Source organism: Lissotriton vulgaris, chromosome 1_1 (genome assembly GCF_964263255.1).
Source record: "Lissotriton vulgaris chromosome 1_1, aLisVul1.2, whole genome shotgun sequence".
In the NCBI taxonomy this organism is placed as follows: domain Eukaryota; kingdom Metazoa; phylum Chordata; class Amphibia; order Caudata; family Salamandridae; genus Lissotriton; species Lissotriton vulgaris.
The window spans coordinates 397,529,156-397,555,219 of NC_141685.1; the positions used below are offsets into that span (position 1 = coordinate 397,529,156).

Consider the following 26,064-nt stretch of genomic DNA (forward strand, 5'->3'; position numbering starts at 1 on the left):
GAATTAGGACTTGCTGGGCTACTTAACAGTGTCTCAGCCCTTACAGCTTAAACACATTGGCTAAACCAATAACTCTAGCTAAACACTTTTTAGGCCCCAAATGCGAGACTTATTGGCTTTGCGTGCAGCACCTTTCTGTTGTGTGTCTGTGTAGGTGGGGGCACAGTTTTTAGTCTCTACATTTCTGGCTAAAGCGGACTAAGCAGTTTCTTTCAATCTCTCTTATAAGTGAGTCAGTAATTAGCACATTAAAAGGCAGAATGCTTCATCTTGGAGGCAAGGTTATTCAGTGTAAGACACACAACCTTGGCCCCGTGCTCACCGCCCACCTCCTCTTCCCCAGTCACACTTCAGAATTGGTACATTTAGCTCGCATGCAGCCGGTCAGTCGCAAGAGCTGCACACCAGCCGCCCAGTGTGCACCCTCCTGTGTTCATTGTCCTGTGTGCCCTGGCTTGTGTGCAACAGTATGTGTGCAACGCCATGAGTGCATCGTCCTGTGTACCTTCCTGTGTGCATGGTCCTGCGTGCACTACCCTGAATGCACCACCTCTGAACACTGTTGCATGTGTACTGCCCTGTGTGCATGTCCCGTGTACACTGCCCTGGATGCACCACCTCTGTGCACTGTCCTACGTGTCCTGTCCTGTGTGCACTTTCCCCACCGATAACAAAGCTTCGCTATTGTGTTCAATCTCTGGGGTGCTACTGTGGCTGGGCGATGCTCGAGGGCTTCCGTCTGTGATACTCCCTGCCCCCACAGTTGGCAACACTCCACAGGCACTTACAATATGTCCAACATACAACCACACACAAACAACCGCACACACAACCGCACACACAACCACACATACAACCACACACATACAACCACACACATACAACCACACACACAACCACAAACACACACACAACCACACACACAACCACACACACAACCACACACATACAACCACACACACAACCACACCCACACCACCACAACCACACCCACAACCACACCCACAACCACACACACAACCACACCCACAGCCACACACACAACCACACACAACCACACATACAACCACACACATACAACCACACACACAACCACAACCACACACACAACCACACACCCACAACCACACACACACACAACCACACACACACACAACCACACACACACACAACCACACACACAACCACACCACCACACCCACACCACCACACCCACACCCACACATACAACCAGACACATAACCACACAACCACACCGTCAGTGCACAATTTCACAAGACACAGACACCATCAGTCGTCATTGCACGCTTCCACCAGGCGCACAGCACCAGACGCCAATGCACGCTTTCACCAGGCACACACACATCACCAGCCGTCAGTGCACGCTTTCACCAGGCACACCCCACCAGCCGTCAGTGCACGCTTTCACCAGGCACACACCACCAGCCATCAGTGCACACTTCCACCAGGCACACACACCACCAGCCGGCAGTGCACGCTTCCACCAGGCACACACACCCCCAGCCATCAGTGCACAATTTCTACAGGCACACACACACCCAGCCATCACTGCACACATCAATTGTTAACGCATCCACAATTAACTATTGAAGCAATCGCAGTATGATGCATTTTACTTTTAAACATATTCATCTAAAGTGCAGCATGCCACCATTGCTACAAAAACAAATACACTTTTTGTGACCTACAAATTATAGACTTTTGTTGCAATTGGTGTTGCAATATTTAGCATTGCCAATAGCTCAAACTTAATTAATGCGAGACCTATTACATTGCAAATGCTTGTTTTAAAATGTTGTTTTGTAACTTACATGTGTGCTGCATGAAGAAGCGCACATGTAAGTTACCAACTGGCATTTTAGGTTTGTTTATGTGCAGGAAGGGACACCCTCCTGTACATAAACAAATCTCCCTGCTTGCAGACACCCTTACACTCTGGTGCAAGGGTGCCTGCGTTGGCGCTAAGTTATGAAACTTAGCGCCATCGCAGGGGGAAAGGCAAGGCTGCACCATACTCTTGTGAATATGGTGCAGCCTCGAGTTTTGCAAGTGGCGGAGAGAGGCGTTATGCCAAGAATTCTAACGCCTCTCTCTGCCACTTCCTTGTGAATATCCCCCTATAAATTAAAATGTTTATTCTGTATCTGGGGTTTGAGGTCAGCTAGATAATTCTCCCACTCGTTTTAGTATTTAAAAAATGCCCAATTCAATGCTGAAGTTGGATTTTTAATAAACATTTAGGAAAAATAACTTTTTTACTCAGTTCTCCCCTACCGACTCGAAGGACGTGTTTTTTGGGTGATTATAATATTCATTGGAACAACACAGAAGATTCCACAGTCAGACGCCTCATAAACCTTCTTGAGATGAATGACCTAAAGCAACTCTGCAACAAACCATCCCACATCAAAGGCACTACTCCAGATGCTATTATCACAAGTAATGAACTGGTCTCCCTTAATGACATCATACCCATTGATTGATCTAACCATCAGCTCATACTGTTCAACATCAGGACCATCGCCAAACCTTAATCGAACTTAACGAACAAACCTAAGCTGTTGATTAGAAGCCTCAAACAAGTCCTTTCGACAGATCTTGAATCTAAGAGTCGTGTACAACTTCAAGGTCTCCTTTACTCTAAAAATGCAAATGAGCTCACTGCCTACTTCAACAAAGCGATAACTGAGATTCTCGACCAAGTTGCAGAGCTCAAGACTAAAACTACAAAGATCAATCCAATCTAAATCATGGTTTAACTCTGATCTCAACAATGGAAGAAGACAACTCAGACTAGCAGAAAGGACATGGTGAGTAAACCCCTTGTCATTACATCTAACTCTCTTCAGGACTGCTATGTTACCTTACAAGAAGCACATTTTCAGAAATGAAAAAGCCTCCTTCTTCCGTATCCAACTTGACTGTGCAAAGAACAGGCCCAGAGAGATCCTTAACTTTGTTAAACGACAAACCATATCTGCTCCACATGAAATAATAGCCTCCAAAGTATGATGTGCTGAAATTGCCAGGTTCTTCTCAGACAAAATTGCTAAAATTGAGCAATCCTGCCCTCAAGTCACTAACCTTCCTTCCCTGCTAACCACTCACCGACACTCCTCCCTCGATTACAGCCTGACCACCTGAACTTTTCAATAATCAATCAACACCAATTGGAACAGACAACAATCTTTTGAACACCCAATTGAAAAACAACACCAATTGGTCAACTTTCAAACCCATGACTGAGATAGAAGTCTTTGGTATTATTGCGAAATTAAAGCTGCCTTCACACACCAAGGAACCTCTCCCTGCAAAAATAGTGTCACACTCACTCCACCCCAGACGCAGTCAGCGGTAGGGGCGGAGCTCTTCGGCCATAAATACCTTCTTCCGGACTGGAGGAGCGATTTGCATTCCAGCCTTCTAGAGCGTTTCCGACCCGTCTGGATTCTCTTCCCTTCACTTCCGGGTCACGGCGGCCGCAGCGGCATCCTCAGGTGCCCGTTTCCTCGAGGCATGCTTTTCACCTCCTTGCCTTCAGCTGTCTCATATTGGGGCATCACGGATCCTTGCAGGGGGCACTCCACCATCTTGTTTTCCGCAACTGCTCCTCACTGTTCGGGGGCCTGGTCATTCCCTAACGATCAACCATCCCTAACGATCAACCGAGAACCGAGCACCTTCTACATTGTGATAACTCGCTTTGCGCTTGTGTGATTGGCAGACGTCTGTGTGAATGTATAGCCCACATGTTCACTTCTCTGACAGTTAGTTGTGGTGATTTTGAGCATCTGCATTTCCTTGAAGAGGCATGTTTCGATTGGCATTATATATGGTGGTATGAATTGCGTACTCCTGATGTAAGGAGGCGCACTACGTCTGATTCTTTCTATAGTAGAGAATCAGCGCCTTCGGCAATCATGAACTCCTGAAAGTAAGGAGTCCTCTTAAATCGCATTTCTAAACTGGCAGTTCCCTCCAGAGCAGCCTGCCTTACAAACTCCTGCGTATTCAAGGAGATGAGGTTGATTAGCCCGCAACTTTTTTGTTCCTTTTTAGGTTTTGCTGGGGGACGGAGCTGTAAGCTCCGCCTCCAGAGAAATCTGTAGTTTCTAGTATGGGTGACTTGAACACGCCCCTCTGCTTCATTGGCTAGCTCCATAAATGGAGGCTAGCCATTGGAACAGAGAGGCGTCCGTCATGGCCGGACCAGATTCGGGGGCGTTCCCGAGAATCTTTGGCTTTTGGCTACGTCATGATACGTCAGCCAAAAGCCGGGAACGCCCCCGAATCTGGTCCGGCATTGCCGGCACCTGATTTTCGATTATTTTGTCCGCTGGCAGGTGCCTACCCTGCCAGGGACCTTGCCGCTGTTGTGGTACCCCGAGCGAGTGCCCACCTCGCTTAATATTTAGATTTAGGGCCGGTGCCCACCCGGCATTGCTCCGTGTATTCACCGCCGCGGCCCCGAGTGAGAGGAGGAAGCAGCGCCCGCCTTCAAGCCCGGGCCGCGCTGGGATTGGCCCAGCCGGCCGAGCCCCCTTCCGCGTCATCGCAGGAGGAGGCGGAGAGAGCCGGAAGGAGGAAGCAGCCTGCATCGATCAACCGTCCCGAGGCTCCTGAGCACAGGCCCTCCCCCCCTAGTAGAAATCACCATGTCCCCTGCACCTCTGTCCCGTGCGCCTCCTCCTTCCCTCGTGTCGGGTCACCTTCTCCGTGGGTCTCAGCCGTCCGTCTACAGCCAGGGCCGTGTCATGCAGTCCTTCATGAGGAGCGTTCCATGCCACTAATTTTGTCCGCCGGCCGAGGAAGTCCAGGTGAGTGGTTCCCTTCCCTTCCCGCCCCCCCCACCCCTCCCGTTGTCCATTCCTTTCCCGCCCCCCCACCCCTCCCGTTGTCCGTTCCTTTTCCGCCCCCCCACCCCTCCCGTTGTCCGTTCCTTTCCCACCCGCCCCTCCCTCCCGTTGTCCGTTCCTTTCCCGCCCCCCCACCCCTCCCGTTGTCCGTTCCTTTCCCGCCCGCCCCCTCACCCCTCCCGTTGTCCGTTCCTTTCCCGCCCACCCCCCCACCCCTCCCGTAGTCCGTTCCTTTTTCGCCCCCCCCCACCCCTCCCGTTGTCCGTTCCTTTCCCGCCCCCCCACCCGTTGTCCTTTGCAACCGGCACGAGTCACTTTTTGTCTTGCACATCCGCTCTTCGCTACCTCGCACCTCGTGTTAGTTTGTAATACCTGCACAAGTGCCACATTGACTATGTACGTTTCTTCCTGTTCTTCAGTGTCTGCCTTCTGTTGCTGTATCCTACCTCCTCCTTGCACTTCCTATTCTCTTGTATCCCTGTCACTCTTCTTCCTATATTGCACCCTTTGCTACCTCCTGTATTCCGCTCACTCACTATATCCACTATTGCCTCCCGTAACTCCACGCCTCCTTTTGCAATGTGTTCACTTGTCATTTTCTCCTCATGCCTCATTATTGTTCCCACTGCCAAGCACTCTGATGCCTTCGGGTAAGGTCCTCGCTAGATAAACACCTAAATCACTAAATAAATAATTAGGATCGCCCGGCCACGATCCCACCCGTGCCTCCCCGAGGACCCTTGTCTGTGCCTCCACAGCACCCGACCCCCGCGATGTCCCCCCCCAGCGCCCGGGGCAGTAACTCCCGTTCCATCGGCCCCAGAAGGATGAAAGGCACATGCATGACACCCCCCCCATCACGCCCGTCCCTTCATTCAACCACTGCTCTTGTACACAGTAGCCTCCGAACCGCGTTGGCCGCTCCCCGCTTAAACACCCCTCCCCCCTCGCTCACTGCCCTTCGTTACGTTCTAAGTAGTACCCTGGCAGCCTTGACCCATCCCGCCCGACGTCCCATTTTGAGACCTGAATAGGCATCCTCTCCTAGCTCTGCCTGGCCCCCATCCCCCTTTGGACATCAGCCCCCCCCCTCCCTTCCCACAGTCCCATCCTTCTCCCTGTATATATTGTTGACTCCGTAGATGCGTGGAGCTTTGGCCCTGCTGTGTTGACCCTTGCCTCCATATTTCACTTACAGGGCGGAGGGAGGGGGGAGGAGGCTTCCACAACTCCCTGGCATACCTGGTGAAGCAGCCCCCACCCACACCATACTGACCCAATTCGCCAGCCCGCCCCCTAGGCGGCCCTACCTGCCTCCTTATCTTACCCCCTTCCTTTACTAAGACGGCCCCCTTTTCCTTATCCTAGCACCCCTCCTCCCCCCGCTGTTATTTCCTTGCTGCTTGTGTTGGTGCCCCATCCCCCCCAGTACCTTCCCACTCCCCTTCTTCCTTGTCACTACCCCCTATGCCGTGTCTTACTTGACTGCCTGCGTTGGTGACCCAACTCCCCCTCCCTTTGGCGCCCTTTCTGTCTCCCACCCCTTTTCAGCTTTTGCACCCTGCCATCCCCCAGAGCCCAAACCCAAGTAGAATTTCTTCGAGACATCGCCTGCTCACGTTCTTGCATCCAAGCTCATTATTGTCCTAGTCTCAGCAACGTGAACCTTATCTTATCTCTTGCACTCTTTAGTCCTTATTCACCCTCTAGTGCCATCCACACGACATGCTGTGATCTGCCTGTAATATCTCTTCTTAATTCCGTCCATTTTGCATAGATGCATGTCCTGCACCCAATCACCCTTGTCCCCTCCCGAGCCCTCCCTCCCTCCAAACAGCGCCCCCAACGCTCACACCCCGCAGACAAATGCGTAGCTCGCCACACCTTTCCCGCAAACCCGCCCACTCCCCGTCCTGCGTGCCCACTTGAATACCAACTGAACCACCACACTCATACTCCTTGTCCACCTTTCTGCCCCGGCCTCATTGCCCCTGTCTGCGCAGTGCGCCCCTCGTTGACTTCTCGTTTTTTTTTTCATCACACGTAGGGCTGCGCAGTGCGCCCCTCGTTGACTTCTCGTTTTTTTTTTCATCACACGTAGGTTAACCTGCTACATGCGGTGTTCTGCCCGCATCAGTCAGTACGCCCAATTGTTTCGTTCTTGAATTGTTAATGCTACAGACTGTCTTCTGAAAATGCGTTGATAATTTTACTGCTTGTGTTGTGTGTGGCGTGTAGGGCTGACCCATGTGCCCAGGTGATGGTGCGACCTTGTTTACTGGCAACAAGAGTGCTTTTGTATACCGTCTAGGGAAACAGTCGTATTTTAGTTTGTTGTGGTGCTTAGGTACCTCCCTAGTGGCTGTCGGGGTACCCCTCCTCCCCCCGGATTGGATTGCATGCATGTTCTTGTGGATGGCCAGGACCTAGTGTTTTGAAAGCAAAGGCAAGCCTCTGGGTGCATATGATTCTTTCCCTGTATCACGATGACCTCCAACAAATCCAAGAAAATGCTGCTTAACATCTCCCATATCAGGTTTTGTCCAACTATGTTGGTGTGGGAAATGGAAAGTACACCAGCCCCTGCAGCTAAGGGCTCGATGTCTTCATTCCTGTGCATTAGGCAAACAGGGGATGTGTGTTGTTTCACTGTAGGCCTTGAGTACGAACTCCTGGCAGTCTGGAATACTGAAGAGTGCATGTGGAATACTGGACACCTTGTTGCGGTCAAACGACTCAATGCACTCCCTCTAGATGGGATGACAATAGTCAGCAAGTTTCTCCATCCAGCTTCTGCCATTGTATTTACTACCCAGGAAATCTTGGCTGCTTCAGCTGCTGTGCGTGGAAAGGTCATCCAGCCTCAAAGGGATTCGCAGACCGCAGAGACTCTCAAAAGTGTTGTATTTGTCCCAGGGCCTTGTACGGAGAGATGCCACTCTTTCTGAATGTTGTGCTGCCTTGTCTTTGCCATTAGCATTCTGCCAGAATCCTAACGCAGCCCTCTCTTTCTGACTTGTTGCATCCTCAATCCTGCTTTTCTCTACTACCACCACGGTATGCCATCTCTCACTGGGCTGTGTCAGAATCTCCAGCAACCCTCTGTGTAGGCTGTTCTATCTAGGTATTACCAGTATCTGGGTCTCTCCTTCCAAGACACCATCTCTTTCGAAGTGGTCCCACCAGTATACCACCAGGCCTGGGTACTCCAGCAGGAATACACTGTATGGTGAGCATGAGTACACTGGACCTGTTGTGACTGCTACAAGGTATTTCATCAGCATAGTAAAGAAAATGGTGTTTGTTTATAACTGGTAGTTAATAGTGCTTCTGTTGTTCTAAGCAGATAGTTTGGGATGTATTGTATATTGGGCTGTTAGTATTGCTCCCAGCTCTCACATGCAAGTGCCCACCTCAGTCCATGTTCTTTCCTATTAATCAACCCAAGTTCTGAGCCTGAAGTTGAGGAACACTCCCTACACTCATCCAGCACCTGGGTGGGGAAACCCTGTACCAACTTCTTTAGAGGTACTTGTGTATTTTCAGTTTATACCTACCTGCTGACTCTGGTCATTATCTACCTTCCTTGGTTAGTCACTGCCCTGAGGTCTGTGGGCAGGACTGACAGTCGATGCATCTTCTTTCCCACCGGTATTCAAAGCCTTGCTACATAGCTACATAGCTAGGCGACCAGTGCTTAATTTGTAAAATAAGTGCCAGGGCCCTCGTCAGTATAAGTTCTATTGGTGCAGAACGCAGGGACAGTTCCTCTGTTGTAGCAGAGGAGTGTTGCCACACTTAAATTATCCCCAAACCCCCAGAGATGAAAAATAACATGGTAATTTATTATCATTTTATTGATCATCCCCGTCCTGAACAGAGCATCAGGACGGGACAGGGCCTGTTCACATCATTTGCTCAAACAAAAGTAAGGCCCACCTGCACCCTAAGCCAATGAAGACTTTTACACTGAAGGGCATCCTGAGGTTCTTTACTCCTCCCTTCGGTACATAGGTGATGATGATGTTTTTACAGTCATTAACCAGTGACTGGCTGATGGTAACTTTAATTGCGACATGGAATATTTTATTTTTAGTATTTTACTTTTAGTTCCCTGCCCCCTCGCTGTGCTTGCTTCCCTGCCCCCTCGCTGTGCTTGCTCTCCTGAGTGTGTGTGTGGCTCTGGGTGGGTGTGTGTGGCTCTGGGTGGGTGTTTGTGGCTCTGGGTGTGTGTGTGTGTGGCTCTGGGTGTGTGTGTGTGTGGCTCTGGGTGTGTGTGTGTGTGTGGCTCTGGGTGTGTGTGTGTATGGCTCTGGGTGTGTGTGTGACTCTGGGTATGTGTGGCTCTGGGTGTGGCTCTGGGTGTGTGTGTGGCTCTGTGTGTGTGTGTGTGGCTCTGGGTGTGTGTGTGTGTGTGTGGCTGGCTCTGGGTGTGTGTGGCTGGCTCTGGTTGTGTGTGTGTGTGGCTCTGGGTGTGTGTGTGTGGTAGTAATTGCTGTCTGCTGTCGTCCGTAGGGTACAATAGGTTTCGGATTTGCAAGAGATTAAGCTAATGGCAATGTAAATGACAATGCCATTTATTTATCTGTTTTCAAAACCAACACATAAATACAAATTTTGTCATTTACAATGCCAATAGCTCTAACTTTTCCAAAGGCGAAACCATTGCATTGTAAATGCTTGTTGAAGTCTGATTCCTATGAGATAGTCTGTATTGTTTTGGGCTATAATTACTTTGCGACACACCATCCCTGCTGTAAGCATTATTTACATCACCTCATTATACTACCTTGCCAAGAGCTTTTAGTAACTTTCTCTCTGTTCTGTTTATGCAGCGTTCCATGTGAATTTCTGGTTTCATTTGTTGTACAAGTGGAAGAGGGGAACCAAACAGGTAGATATTCAGATTATATGTTTAATGACTATGCGTGGGAAGGTTTGAGTTATCATAGAGCTCATAGTAGATCGTTGACCATACTTTATTTCACAGGATTACCGACGTCTCCAGTGACGTGTCCTTTCTGCCCAGGTCGTGCTGAGAGATCCTTCACAGAGGCCTTGCTGCCCAGGTCGTGCAGAGGGTAAAAGTCTTAATTAATTTAAAAGGGGCCTGTCATATCTCAAGTAAATATAAAGCAACACCAGGAAAGGCCGCAGCATTTGTACTGCTAGTCAAGCTGGCATAAACTTCAGTGGGAAGAAAGCTTTCCCCATAAAAGTTTTTGAGTGACCACAGAGAGGGGACAGTTCATTGTTGTGGCCACACCTCTGGGTGGGCACAGAGGTTCCACGCAAGAAGAGAGGCGTGTCTTGGATTTTGGGGATATATGAGAAAGATTGTTTGCAGTAGGGCAAAAAGGAAATGCTGCAAAAGAGGATATGGTTGCCCATGGGAACTTTTACCCCATTGGCCAGGTAAGAGCCAGGTATCGAACCGACCCTCTACCTGGTGCCATTCATAAATGTGGCATCCTAGGTGGTGGAAGGCTGTAAACTGCGCTCCGTCGGCAGAGTTCACTGAGTTTTTGGCACTCCTCACTCCGCTTGTAGGGTGTTCCCAGCCGATGTTCTTCCAACATTGAAAACTGCTAGCATACGATCTCCATGGACTACTCTATTTGAACTTACTATCTCAGGTCATCCCAACAGAACAATTTCCAACAGGCCTAGCACTGGCTCCCTCCTGCCCATCCCAACCCACAGATCTCCTACAAGAATCCCATCTTAAATATCTGAAAACTTAAGACACAGGTCAGGAACTCTCATACTAAGACTCCCATCACCAGAACGTCCTGCGACTGTGCTTCCCTGGGAAGAACTATGAACACCATTGAAGCTTGTAGCTCGGGATTTCCCAGGAGCAGGGTATTGTGGTGCTGGGCTTCAAGTTCCTACCTCAGGAGGTGTCCTCAACCTCAGCCTCTCTGCCGCCTCTAGGAGCCCACACTCACCCCATGTCCGCCTTCAGTTCTGTGGCGATCTGCTCCGTGTTCGCGGGCAGAGATCAACTTGACACCCGCCACTGCACTCATGGGCCTGGCAATGCCGTAGGGCGAGGCTGAACTGCATCTAATCAGCTTGACTTGCAGCTGCTAATCTCTCTGCTGCCCCTGCTAGAAACCAGCTTGCACAACGAGAGTTACATCATATGTGCCTGTAATTTGGATTTCTCTTGTACCAGGGAGGCTAATTCCTACCCTTCAGAGACCCGTAAGGCTCGGCCGCTGCACCATGGCGTAGCAAGGTGAGGTGGTACCCGGTGCGGAAAATTTCTTGTCACCCCCGGCTTGACAAAATGGCAATAATATGTGTTTAAAATACATGATTTTGCAATTTTGTCAAGCCGGGCGTGACAAGTGTTATCACTGAGAAGGGTGACAAAATGGCAAAAATATGTTTTTAAAACACATATTTTTGCTATTTTGTCCCCTAAGTGATGACACCCGGGGGCGCCCGCACCCACCGCACCCCCCTTCCTAGGCCCCTGCGCTGCACACCACTAGATTCCTTCTGTTAGACTTGGCATCCTGATTCTCCCCTCTATTTTCCGTCTTGACCTCCTGTGTTTAGCTGTGTGTTGGACTCCATTTTGCTGGTCTAGATGCTTTGGGCACTTTGGCACTACTGTTCTTTGCCAAAGTGCATGTGCTCCCTTTGTAAATTATTGTTATGGATTGGTGTTTCCATGATTGGCCTATTTGATTTACTAGTCAGTTCCATTGTACAGTGAACTGTGTGTGCCCAGGGCCTGTAAATCAAATGCTGGTAGTAGGCTTGCAGCACGCATTGTGCCACCTACATAAGCAGCCTGTAAATGTAACTCCAGCCTGCCATTGCAGTGCCTGTGGGCAGTCTAGTACTGCCATGTCGACTTGGCAAGTGCACCCACTTGCCAGGCCCTAACCTTCCCATGTTGGTCACCCCTATGGTAGGTTCAAGGTACCCCTGAAGGCAGGCTGCAGTGTATGTGAAAGGTAAGACATACCCTAGTGTGTGGGGCATGTCCTGATAGTGACATACTGCCAATTTTGTTTGTCACTATTGCAAGGCTATCCGTTCCCATAGGACTGAATGGGGAGTTTGCTTATAACATATTATGAGCCTAACTACCCCTGGGAACAAGGTAGGAAAAAGGGTTTTGTAAGCCTAAACTCAGAATGTTAAAATGCATCTTTTAGTAAGGTTGATTTTTACATTCTGTGTTTGAAAATACCACTTGTGCAACTCCGCGAGCTCTGCCCACCCCTAATCCTAGGCACCATCCTCAGAACACTTTCTGGACCTGTGGAAGAACAGAAAAATAACCGTACCTGCTGTTTGAGGCCTGTAATAAGACCCAAGGGCTGTACCTATTCCCATTTGTATCCAGGACAAAGAAGTGGACTTCAAGGATAAGTTGGAGGACCTCCTGTGTTGTTACAAGGACACAACAAATTGGAGTGGAATTTTTATTGCGTTTTTTTTTTTTTTACAGTTTTAATACTTCTAAATGTTTTACATATTTTATTTTAGTTGAGCCTGTCTGCTCTGTGATATCAATTAAGCTCGGGTACAAATTACTGAAACCTTTGACTGGACCTAACAGGTTAGTGTCTTTATTGTATCGGCTATGGGGCTTTTATTTGGACTTGATTCACAGGACATCTGCTTTTTTACTGCTGTATTTATTTTAAAATCGATATGCTTGAGGAATAGCATGCTTTTTTGATATGTGTTTAATTTAAATGTTGCTGTTTCCTCTTGTTTTTACTTATGTATGCACTTTTATGATTATTAATCAATGATCGAATAAAGTTTTTGAATTGAAATTGAATAGTGTCTTTATTAATTGTGGTGGACTTCAATCTACCCCAAATATTAATTCCATTTCTTACAGATGCATCATTACTTTAATTAGCCTCTGCTTTTTCCTTTGAGTTACATTTTTCAAAGTAACAAAATTGAGCCAAGCATCACCTGACAGTTGGTAGCTTCAGGATGACATTAAAGAAGTTTTTCAGACAGAGATCTAATAAAAGAATCTTTATGGGACTGAATTTTTCCCCCTCATCTGGAAATAACTATAACAATACTAGGCTTTCAAATCTCAAAAAGGATGTTGTGAGGGGTGTGGGTTGTACCACAAAAAAGTATTGATCGAGCACATTTCAGACACTAAAATGTAGGGTGGGCGAGTGAGGGCCCTTTCTTCTAAAGGGATATGCTCAAGAGGTTGAATAAAAAGAGTGGGCTACAAACATAAGCGGCATGACTAGGGAATGGGTCAATAAGCATACCATCTATTACTTTTAAATTGGGGAGGGTGGCGTTATCTTCACCTTCTAACAATTAAAATTTAGATCATATTGTTTCGAAAACCTGCTTATTATGTAAAAAGGTGGCATTGAGATAGAAAATCATTTGCCTAGGGTACCCAATTTGGGGACACTTAGGTGACTACTGAAATTTTCTGGTCCCAATTGTACCAATTTAGACACTAAGCCAGTTTTCGTGATCCTCTGTCTTCAGAATCTAATAAAGCCCTAAATTAACTTTTAAAACCTCTCAACTTACATGACCATTGGAATTATGCACTTCTGTGGTTGTGGCCTTTTACACATAATTATGAAGTTGCCACATTTGCCACATAACCCATCATCTATTGCATAATCAGCTCAAATAGGTCAACAATTACCTGCATATGTTGCTGCACAGTGCAAGCTCTTCTGTAAAGGTTGACTGGTCACTTGTCAGTTGATTATTGGTGTTTTTGGGAGTAAACATTATACTATTGAGGTGTAAACTTTGCCCGGACAATGTTAACATGTGAAAAAATAACAAAGCAATGAACTAACAATATCACAGACTGTGCCACATTACGTCACTTATTATGCCTTTTCCTGGTGCATAATTCAGTCAACCCTGCCGCATATTTTGGTCCTCCCATGCCAGCTAATTCCAGTGTTCCTGACTCTAGCTCGAACTCTACTTTCGAATAGTGAGTGTACACCGTTAGGGTGCAATACTGTGGGGTGCATAAATTAGCCGGAGCCACAATTTGTGCATTATTAAGAATTGTGGTCTTCCCAGTGGACAATAATGTGCAACTTTATCCCAACCAAGTGGAGTAACCTAAAATCTGTCGTATTTGCTTGCTGAAATGACTATAGACAAATTTCAGCTGAAAAAGTAATCAGGGTAAAAACCTCACCCTATGGTGCACAATGGCCCTCCGAGCCGGAATCCAACTTGGGGCACAAATTCCTGTTTGCCCCCTAAATGGGAGTTGTATGGTCCTTCAAATGAGTTTCTTAATGTACTGTAACAAGGATCGAATATTTATGTATGACAACTTGTAAAATGCATCTCTTTGTTTTGACCACTGAAAACAAGGCATTTAAGTATACTGAATATTCACTTATTTCTTTCCAGTTTTTAATATTTTCTTGCAAAATTGGAAATACAAAAAACAACTGATAAAATAGAGAAGAGTTCTGTACATTTATATACATGAGGTCAGCGATATAAAATAACAAAACGAACATCAAAAAATAATGATATAAAACGTCAAGTGCAGTACAGGTAAAAACAGTTGATTGTACATGTAGACATTCTCAAATATAAAGCATATTTTTCAGGCAGGAAAAGATCTTTAGAGGTTTCTTTCATATAAGTTACATTTACAATTTATCTTTTGAACATATACAAGAAGGCTTCTTAGAAGTTTAATACACTTAAAGCATCAGATTCAAAGTGCCAAAGCAAAGTTAAAAATTCCAATATTTCCCTTATATAGAGTTGCGTATAAAACATTATCGGTAAATGTGAGGTGCTTGTTTTTGTAGGAATTCATATGGGAACACACAGTGGACAGTATATGTACTTTGCATCACTGTAATATGTGCTGAATACAGTCAGATTTTTAACAAAAAAGAACAATTATACAAATTTTAGGTATCATTGTAAATGGAAGGGATGTGGGTCAAACAATGGTCGAAGGCGCCATTTTGGAAAAATCCGTTTTCTTCTGTTGCATTTGTGACTCCGTCTTCAGATACACATTGTGCTTCGGAAATGATGCCATAGCCTGTAAGTAGAAAAACATTTTGATATTAATGTATATTGGCTTTGCTTCAACATATTGTAAATCAGCTATATTGACTATCTGAGAATGGTTCATCCTAAACTGACCAAATCTCGACTTCTAGTTGCAATCTCATGCCTGAGCAGCTTGCAAGAATGGTTTACATCTACGTACAAAAGTCGTACCGTTCTCTATGTTGGAGCTATGTTGGCTGGCTGCTGTCCTTGTGCATGCATGAAATATAGCACATTCCTAAAAGCATTACTCCAATACTATGAGCTGTTTATGAGCACTATACAGTAATCATTTGAACTGCAGTCACACAGTGATGCCCACAGAGAGTGGAAACCCAGCTGTTGCCTGTCACTGCATTCTATTTGTTGTCTGCCAATGTTTGTGTTTTTCCACTCCATGATTCTGCTCAGTTCTAGCCTTTGGGGGTAATTTACCAATGAAATGTGTGGGTGCACGCGTGGCACGAAGCCTCAGTAAAGCATGGTTTCGATCTGTGTACCATTACAAAGCCGCCTTTCAGGTACAATGCAAAATTAGACAGGTGAATGCAAGAATCCATACAACCCACAGTAAATATAGATCGAAGTTTGCCCAATGGCCAGCTCTCCTCTCCCCACTTTTCTGAAGAAATGTTCTCCTTCATCTAGAAATGAATGTTGGCCATATATCTCAGAAATAGTCCTAAAAAATGTGAGTCTGCCTAGCTCCACAATGGCAGCTTACACACCGCTTCAAACCTTGCTCTGAGCAGTGCCGTCTTAACGCATGTTGGCAGGTAAATGAGCCAACAAGGGATTCATTTAATCAGATATTTGTATACTTATTGCATTCAATGTTGGCAAGTTCCATCAAAGTAGTTTGCACTTCAAATTTTCAAAAACAAATTCCACTTATTTACATATGAACAAATCAAAGAACAATTTGTCACACTGGTGTATATATACAAATGTTTTTATTTTATTTTAATCAAAGTTCATAATTTAAAAAGGGTACACAATCATACAAAACACAAAGTAACCAGAAGTCACAATTGTATGTATCCTTCTTTGTTACAATTGTGGACACCTTTTCACACACAATTATAAGGCAATATGGCTAACTTATTCAAACAACTTTGCCCTTGATACAATGATCAATGAAAATAATGTGGTTCTCGATGTTTTAGTCTATCACTGTTTGCATCCACTGGAACATCTTCAGGACTGTTTTTAAAAATTACAGATGAATGACCCTTCAACAATGTTGAAAGTGATTATTAGTGCTAGAATACAGACCAGTATGAAGTGGCTTAAAAGCCTACAACTTTTCAGCAATCAGGGTTAGATATTACTTGAGACCCTGTTATACTTTTCAATTTATGAGCTGATCGGGAACCGATCAATCTGTATTGAATGGACGTAGGCCACAAATTCAGTCAGGCTTGCTCAGGAGTCAGCATTTCTAAAAAAACGCATGGGCACGCTGGGCAGTTGCCCGGGGGCCCCAAGAGCATAGGGGCCTTATGGAGACCATAATTTAACACAAATTTTCAATTAAACATTTTTATTCCTGCAAGTGGTTGTGTCAGCAGGGCCCAGTGGACTGCTTTGCCTGGGGGCCTATAATGCTGTTGAGACGGCCCTGGCTCTGAGCAATAGCCTATCACCAATTCTCCACCTCTATCATGCCCTCTGAAATGAAAATAACCTGGATTCAGGAAAAAAGTAGAGACCTAGCGGTACCGTTGAATGACCGATGAACCACAGTCACACTAAATTCACATGTTACATTTTGGCGAAAATTGTCAAAGCGCGAGATAATAAACAGCCTTTGCAGGAAAAGTTCATGTGAATCACACACAATCTGTGAATCTTCAGTGGACTCTTGTACTGAATATGGACATCAACAATATTGTGGCATACTAATATTGAAGACAGAATATCGAGGGCCAAAATATCGAAAGGTAAGTGCATATTGGGAAGTATAGATTTACTATTCCAAATCCACATTTACATGCCTTGAAGATGAATGTACCGCGTAGGTACATATATGTGGAGTTAAGTATCAAAAATCTAGACTGATTTACCTGTGTATATTTTATTTTCGTTATTCAGGCCTCGATGTCCTAGTGATCCATTAATAGTGTTCATTCGATACTCAGGGGGCACACTTCTTCAGTGAAAATAATTGACTTTTTCCCCGCTCTATGGCAGTTTTTTTAATGAACCTCAAATGAACGAATAATTAACCCTCCTTGTTTTCCATGAAGAAGCCAATAGATGTTCCGGAGGACTCTGGGTGATGATCTCAGTTATTAATCCCTTTTTGGAAACAGGTCCATTTCAGGTGGGCATAAAGACTACCGCCAAGTGACAACTAGAACATCCCACCTGGCATGCGTATTTCAACATTACATACCTGCTCCTGCTTCCAATGGCTTCAATAGAAGGAACTCACATGAGAAGTAGCTCCTTTAAGTTCCTTGCCTCTAAATTCCGGAATCAGTTACTATTGTGTTTTGGACAAATTAAACCTCTTCAGAGAGGCTATCAACACCCATCTTTCTCATAAGGAGTGTCTTTCCTGTACCCTCTTTCTACTAGCTTTAGCAGTTCTTAAGCGCCATGAAACCCTGTGGTATAAGTATCACTTTATCAGAATCAAAATCAGCTAAAGTAAATTTAGTACTGTGCATAGTTTTCTACTTTTGAAATAATCAAGGGGTTCACAGCTGTGTGGTTTAAATATGCACCTACGTCACCACCAAATCAATGGTGGGACACGCAAGCAAATGGCTCCCTCAGGCGCGGATCTCCCCCATTACTTTAGCGGAATGACAATCACTGGCATGAAAGCGGAAGCCTTCGCCATGCTCACTTGCACACCACGTGGGGTTGCGTACGGCTCCGGAAATATGTCTGTTCTAGTGAACACTATCGTGGGGTGGTGTGTGTTTTCTTTTACCCTCAGAATGCAGTGTTTTGGTCGGTGCGGGTAATCAATGAGTAAATTGCACGTGCACGGAGCATGGTGGGCACATAACTCCGACATCAATCACCAGAGTGAAGGATGACGCAGACAGGCCCTCGCGCCACCTCACATCTTTGCTAAATTACGGGGATCCCCCGCACTTGTACGCCCAGGGCTTCATCGGGCTCCTGATGGAGTAAGTCATCCGTGTACTGGGAGGAAAGTGCCCTTTTTTTAATGAATGTTAATGCGGCTCGTGGCACACATGTTTGCCAGCCATTGCGGGCATTCCCGCGAGATGAGAGCTCCTCGCACATGAACGGCACAATAACAAGCTCGCAATAAGAGGGAAATACCTAATCTTTTATGACTCCTTGACGCAGTGACAGGCTATGATTTATGCCATGCCAACCGTGTTTATTTTTATATTCTAGGAACTTAGCATGCCTAAGTGATTGGCCTGCAAACACAGTTATTGCAAACTCATTTCGTAATGTTGCAGCTCGGGCTTAAAACAATCAGCTGCTGTTGTTGAGGTTGGTGTCTTGCCACAAGCTCTGCTCTGCTCCCAGAGTCTTATTTGAAATCATTAACTTCAGGATCTTTTCCAACTACAACAATCTACCTGCCTGATCTTCATTTCAAATCTGCTAATGGGGATGTGTACCCCCCCAATGGCTTAAATTCAAAAGTCACAGAACATAATACTGCCAGGCTTACAACACCATTCCAGCGCTCTCACGTGCGAGCCCTCTATCCCAGGCACCAGCTCTCTTTGTTGAAACAAATACTGAACATGGCGTAGGTACTGAATGAATAATATCTTGCACAGTTTACTTTCCAATGCCATTCAAGGCAAACCTCAGCTCATGGCAAAGTAGTGCTAGGGAATGTGAGTTTAGGTCTGGCGTTATCCAAGATCTTTTGATTTTACTAAAATTACACATGTATAAGATACTAACGTTTGGGCTTTCAGCCAGCCCTCTCCCTCCTTCGCTCTGTTACTGAGTCATTCATATTTCAGTTCCACCCACTGCAGCACATACATGTCAGTGGGTCAGCGCATTTCAGCCATTGGCTAACTTCACTCTGAATGATGATATTTTTTTCCTTTCACAAGATACTCATCCACACTGTATGTAGTTCTATTAGAGACACGCTGCAGGAAGAGACTCGTGTTTTGGCTCCTCTAGACTACAGCTACCATAAGCCCCTTTTGCTGATGAGGAGAAGCAAGGGCCACAGCGCTATAAAGAGCGTACTAGATTCCTGCCTGGCGGGATGCACTACAGAAAGAAATTCTCTTGTGGTTGGGGCCAGCTACCATAAGGCCATGTTGCTGGTGAGGAAAAGGAGAAGCCAAAAGATCTATAATGCCTCACTGCTCTCACAGCAGTTAAAAAAAAAATCAAATGATAATAATGTTATTATTTTATTTATCCATAGGGGGAGTGGTGGGCACTCTCTAAGTGCGCATTACAGTTTGGCCGGCCATCTTGGATTAGCCAAACTGTCATACGCACTTAGCATGTTGTTCACCCAACTGGATTGCACAGCCAAACCACGGCGCTCAGACCAAAAACAATGCTGTTCTCATGCTGGTGACAGGAAAGCCATGATTGGCTTATGGGAACCTGTGTGCTTCCTGCTTCTGGGAGTTCGAAGAGTAGAGGATGGTGTAGAGGCAGTAGCAGTACCCAGGTAAGTCCTATTTTTTTTTCATCCCTGCCTCCCACCCCTGTTTGGTAGCAGCTGCCATTGACGCATGCAGGCCACACCTGGGCAAAGCCTGGGCCAAGGAAACTCGCGTCTGAGCCCGTCAGAACCAGCAGGAGGCTGGGCTTGGCCATCCCTCTTGGCTGCTCTGTATCAGGTAGTGTTATCTCTTATTTTGGGAATTAGCTTTAAATCCCTAAACTGTCTGGAAGAATAGGAAAGGAGATATAGCAGCAGACCAAATACCTTTCTTGATGTACTGCCCTTATTGCAACCAAGTTCTTTCTAAATCTTTGAGCAGTAACAAAACTTTTTGAAGCAAATAAATTAACAATCAGTTGATGCTTGGACCCTTATGCCTGCAAAGTCATGATAATTATGGCACTGAGGACCAGGGCCGGACTGGGAACCACAATCGGCCCGGCAAAGTGCTCAGCCGGCCCCTTCCCCGGTGGGTTTGGTGCCGCCATGCTCTTTGCCGGGGCCGGTTTTCGGCCGATTTTGGTACAGGGCCGATTCTGCAGCTATGCTGCAAAAACGGCCCTGTAACAAAAACGGTCCCCAGGAGATCAAAACCGGCCCCCACCCGGGGGATTGCCCGGTGCTCGATATGGCCAGTCCGGCCCTGTTGAGGACTGAGAACTGCTGCCAAGTGTGGGCCTGGCTGCAGGACCGTCTAGCCTGGGAGATGTTGCCTAAGGGTTTGTTCCAACTGCGAGACTGCTGCGCTAGGGTTGACTTGATAACTATCAACAATTGGGAGTAACTTTCTATCGAGTTGAAGTGTGACCTGAAGAAACAACATGTAGCTTTAACTTTGACTTCTATTTTGCTGCTATCTCTCTTGCTGCTAGTGTTGCTATGATGTTTTATGTGTGAATAATTGGAGTAGATTATTGGGAACCTGCTCTTTTTTAAAATGGGGAAACTGAAAGCTACAGAACTCATTCAAGGAGCCCCCAAACCAAGCAAGGCCAGAATTTCTTTTAGGAATTTCACTATATCTTCTGATTGAAGAGGTGGAATCCATCATAGACAATAAAAACTAGGCATGGGCGGAAAATCCGTTCCGCTCGCGGATTTTGCGGATTTTCGGGAAATCCGCAATCCGCGAGATTTGCGAATCTCCCGCAAAATCCGCAAATCCGCGAGCAGCGGATTTTGCTCGCACTGCTCGCACTGTTCGCGTGAGTTCGCGTGAGTTCGCGCCCCGCGAATAAGTGCAAAATTGCAGAAATACGATTTTAGCAAAACTGAAAGTAACTACTTACCAGGTTCAAAAGTTCAGGCTCATCATTAGTAGCCATTTCCTGTAGTGCTTCCTGAGGGGCCCCTCCAGAGTTCAGTTGCCAGTTGAAACTATTATGTGACCCTGCTCTGAACCTCAGAATAGTTACACATATGCCACAAAGGTCCTGAATTACAGCTAAGGGAGACAAGCAGGAGCCAGGCTGGAAGTTAAAATCCATTAATCAGCCCCTAATTCATTATTGTCAGTTGGGGCAGGGCAGGTGTTGTAACTAATTTTGCAACAATGAAAGCACTTAGCAAGTGCAAAAGATCACTAATCAGGGCGCACTAAGGAAGCAGGTGCCAGCTAAAAAAATATTCTGTGACACATTAATCAGCCCCAAATTAATTCAGGTCACTTGAGGCAGGGAAGGTGTGCTTTGCTTTGCCGAAAATAATGTACACTGGACAACCAGAGGGTGTGGTGATGAAACAGAGGGTGGCATGGGTGGGCCAGAGGGTGGCATGAGTAGTCAGAGAGTGGCAGTGGTGACAGAGAGTAGCAGTGATGAAGAAGAGTGTCCCAAACAGGCTGGACACGTAGAAACAACAAGTTCGCGAAACTTGCGACCCGACAGGTAAGTTCGCAATTTGCGAAAGTGTACAAAACCCTCGCGAACTGGCAGAAACACGGGCGAACACACAAAAAAAAAAATCTGCAAATTCGCGGGAATTCGCGGATTTTGCGGATTGCGAATCCGCAAATCCGCAAAATTCGCGAACGCGAGATCCGCAAAATTCGCTCATGCTTAATAAAAACATGCCAAACAGGATCCCGGGGGAACCAAGGAAGACATCAAAACATGGAGTACAAACAATACGCAATCTGTTTAAAAAGAAAGCACCTCAAAACACAGCAGAAGTAATGACACCTGACACAAGTGACTCAAAATCCACTATTACTCAAGATCTAATTTGCTTAGATCCACCATTAGAACCCAACGTAGTTTGTTTCACGCACTTCTTGCCTCCAGAAGACCGAGAAGTAACCATAGGGGTCTCTTAGGCTATCTCCGAAACCGGTGTCCAAAAGATGTCAACAGAACCTTCTCCACCTATCAGCGACTTAGATTCATGGAAGGAGCTGGCGGGGCAGATTACAGGCCTTAGGACCATGGTACAGGTGTTCACTGATATGGTTAAACACCTTCTTTCAGAACAAGTTGATGTGACAAATTCGGAATTGGACAGCATAAAAAGAAGACAGATGGGGATCCCCCTAATTTTAATACCCAAGTGCAAGGAAGCCTCGATGGATCCTGCGCATAACCTAACGCAGAGCACCTTCTCAATCAGGGCCACTGTGCACACCAGGCCACTGAGCAAGATCAAAAACACAAGGTCGCTAGGGCCATGGGCAAACACTGGGGGTAGAAGTGGGCTGTTGACTTCTTGGTCATCAGGGGTACACACTAGGGCTTTACCTGCCAGTGGAATCAGACAGGAACCCATGCTGTTGATGAGAGCTGAGTCCATATACTGTCCATCAGATAATGGTTTTCTAAGAGATAAAAAGAGGTTTGCCCCCATACGCAACAAAGTGGCTGTTCTAGATTTGCACAGATTTATATAGGTAGCATACCAAAACTCACCTCCCCAAGGAAATATGAAGATGAAGATGCACTAAAAAATAAGGTTATACATTGGAAATGATCTGTGATCGGTACGTAGGGAGGCTAATTTAAGCGATAAGAGATGCTCAGCTGGCAGTCTTAGATATGATTGCACAGTGCTAACTTTTGATGACAAAAAAATAGCCAATTGCTTGGTGGCTATTGACACAAGGACAAGTCTCCCCAACAACTCCATCATTCAATTTAAATAGCATAAGGACGCAACTATAAAGTTGATAATCATTTCAAAGCAATCACACAGACCCACCCAAGATTCCATCTTAAGGAATCCCGATTGACTGCTTGACATCCATAGCAGTGACATGAGGTAACTCATGGGGGGAGGTAAGCATGTGCCAAATTTGAACAACCAGTGTCTTGATTCATTGCCTAGAAGTAGGAACACACATTCTCCTGAGCTTTTGATGAGCTCTGCTCAGGAAATAGTCATACATAACAATTAATCGGTTATCTCAACCCGGGCCTTTATAGCTTCTTGGGCAATCAGGCATAATAAATCTGATACGATAGCGATAGCCTCCTAGAAAGTGACGGGTTTGAAATCAAAAGTAGAGCTGTCTGATTGGAATGATTTTATAGAGGAATTCGATATCTGCAGATTCCAGGAGACATAGTATACAGCACCAGCACTCAGGTCGATTTACTCTAACTACTGGGATCTAGCAAAAGCTAATACTACGGCCGTCTCTATGGAGGTTTGTTAATTTGGGTTAGAGTCTCACTAGATTGTAGAATAAAAACCCTGGCGATTGACTTACCTGACATACTGGGTATCTAGCTGAGGAAAGGTAGGGGCAATAGCGCCGGCACATACAACGTCTGTACGAGGGGTTAAGTGGGGGACAGTCTCAAACACTTTATGAGCCATCATGTGCTATTTTGGCTGGGGGGTTCACTACCATGTTTGAGCCATTGGATCATGAAGAGCTTATTTTAGTGGAGGAGGAAGATGGTAGGCGGGGTGTTCCCCAGCTCAATATAGCCCCAGCTAAAAAGTGGACCCAAGTAGCATTTCAACTGAACGTTCTTGTATTGTAGCCAGGTCTTAAAGCAACATGGTAGAACAAAATCAAACAGAAGAAGGGCTTGCACTTTTAACAAACTCAACTTTGAGAGTCACACAGAATATATTATAAAGTTAGGGACATGACAGTTAAAGAGAGGCTTGAGACGGATCTTAGTCCACTACGCCTTTATATGTCATTAATCTTGGGGTAAATGTCCTACTGATTTCCACTATTATAGAACAACTAAATATATTTTGCTAACTAACAATAGGCTCTTACTTAAGTGGAATAATACAGTTAAAAGCCCAGATTGCTATTTAGCATAATTTAATAAGTGCCACCTTTAATTTAGGCTATATAATTGCTAATAATGGTAACTTTAAGCAAACAATATTAATATACTAAGGGATTTTTTGACCATATAATCTCATATTTTACAGTCAAAAGACCATACACTAGGAAAAATACTTAAAAACGTAACAGTGGGTTTAATAAGGAATGCAGACACGCCAGAAGACAGTTAGCTCTGGCTATTACGTTAAACGCCTGGCAATGACTGCTGCTATGAGGAAGGCCTACAAACAAGCACAGCACAGAGAATGGGATGAGAAAAGATGGGGTTACTTACTGCGAGCAAGCTCATATATTGTCCACCAGATAATGGTTTTCTAAGAGATAAAAAGAGGCTTGCCTCCATATGCAACAAAGGGGCTGTTCTAGACCTACACAGATTTATATCTGTACCATACCAAAACTCACCTCCCCAAGGGTATATGAAGATGCACTAAAAAATAAGATTACACATTGGATAAGATCTGTTAGGGATTTAGATCTATAAGTAGGGAGGATATTCTAAGCCTCCATTGTTTCCATCCGCTCTAGCACTCCATTATGCAAGTTAAAACTAGATATGGGGAGGACATAAAAATGTGACCCATTTTATTCTCGAGGAGGCTAAGAGCCACCGCAGAATTATTCATATATGTAGAGGCCCTCTGGCAAACAGTAAAGCTGGATAGTTTTCACAAATTAAATTGACTTAAAATTATTGAGAAACTGCTGAACCTTCTGGGTCTGAAAGATCATTGGGAATCGCTCGCCACTGAGTGTCTACCATGTAAAGAACGAATTAAAGAGCTATATTGGACCTGCACAACCTAGAAAGATGCCCAGGATGCCACTATGGGCTCTCTGCCAATAGCTTTTACAGAACCTAAGTCTACCAGTGGATTGGGATACGATCTTGATTTTATTACAGATCCATTTGATAGTAAAGTATATATAGTTCAGATTTGGATCTCTTCCCCTTCATATGTTTATTGCTATATAGCTGACTCTTATTGATCCACCCACCTTATGCCCTGTTTCAAAATATGCACTCTGAAAATCCAGCTTGTGTTATGTATGCTTGTTTTGCCTATAAACATCATAGGCTTGCTTGGATCAAACCAATTTGCAAGCAACTGGGTACCGTTAAACCTGGCATCCTTAGTGTGGTTTATTCCCTAACGTTTTGCCTTCAGACCTCCTGTTTGCTGACTTTGTTTTTGCTGGCCTTGGGATTCTGCATATTTTCCCACTGCTAATCACTTGAGCTTGTGCTTATGCTCTCACTTTAAAACATGGTATGATTGGTTTATACCCAATTGCCATATTTAATTTACTTGTAAGTCCCTGGCAAAGCGGCACTACCTGTGCCCAGGGCCTGTAAATTAAATTCTGCTAATGGGCCTGCAACACTGATTGTGCCAGCCATTGCAGCCTGTGTGTGCAGTTTTACCTACCACTGTGACCTGGCAAAACTAACCTTTTCCCAGGCATTAACCTTCCTTTTTATACAAAAAAGTCACCTCCAGGGTAAGCCTTAGACACCCCAAAGGGCAGGGTCCAATGCGTTTAAAAAGTAGGACATGTACCTTTGAGTTTTACACGTCCTGGCAGTGAAAGCCTATTAAATTCGTTTTTACTACTTGAAGGCCTACCTCTCCCACAGACTAACACTGGAGTTATCTTATTACATTTAATACAATGTAATTTCCAAATGGGAACAGGTAACCAGTTTGTGTTTGGTGTCTTTGGAATTGTAATTAAAAATCCTAACATGGTGAAGTTGGATTTTAAATTACAATCATGAAAATGCAGCTTTTCCCAATTTTTTGCTGGGACATTGAACCATGTGGAGGCTTTAAGAATACTAAGGACAGATCCTAGACCAGCTGTAGCTAAATATTTGGGCAGGATGTGGTATATAAGTAGGAAAGCTATGTTAGGCCAAATTAAAACATATTAATGTTGTGCCTGAAGGGGTAAACTTCAGATATTTTAAGTAAATTCGCAAGCAGACTGTAATATAGTGATGCTTGATTCTCATTGTTTACATAATGGAACCAAAACGTTTTTTTTATGATCAGGTTCAACTTCTTCTTTTAGTTTATTTTCTTCAAGAAACAAATTTTAAACTCTATCTTGCTACTAGCAAATGGATGCTATTGTAACCCATTTCTTATGGATTT

At 45.3% G+C, this 26,064-nt stretch overlaps 1 protein-coding gene across 1 annotated transcript in view; it reads right to left on the reverse strand.

The window, feature by feature from the left end:
• Window positions 1-14,377: 14,377 nt before the first annotated feature.
• Window positions 14,378-26,064, reverse strand: part of GLIS1 (GLIS family zinc finger 1) — a 1,492,284-nt gene continuing 1,480,597 nt past the window's right edge. The window contains exon 10 of the mRNA XM_086936198.1: window positions 14,378-14,943. Coding sequence (XP_086792324.1) covers window positions 14,807-14,943 — 137 coding nt within the window. The 3' untranslated portion in view covers window positions 14,378-14,806. The remainder of the gene's footprint in view (window positions 14,944-26,064) is intronic.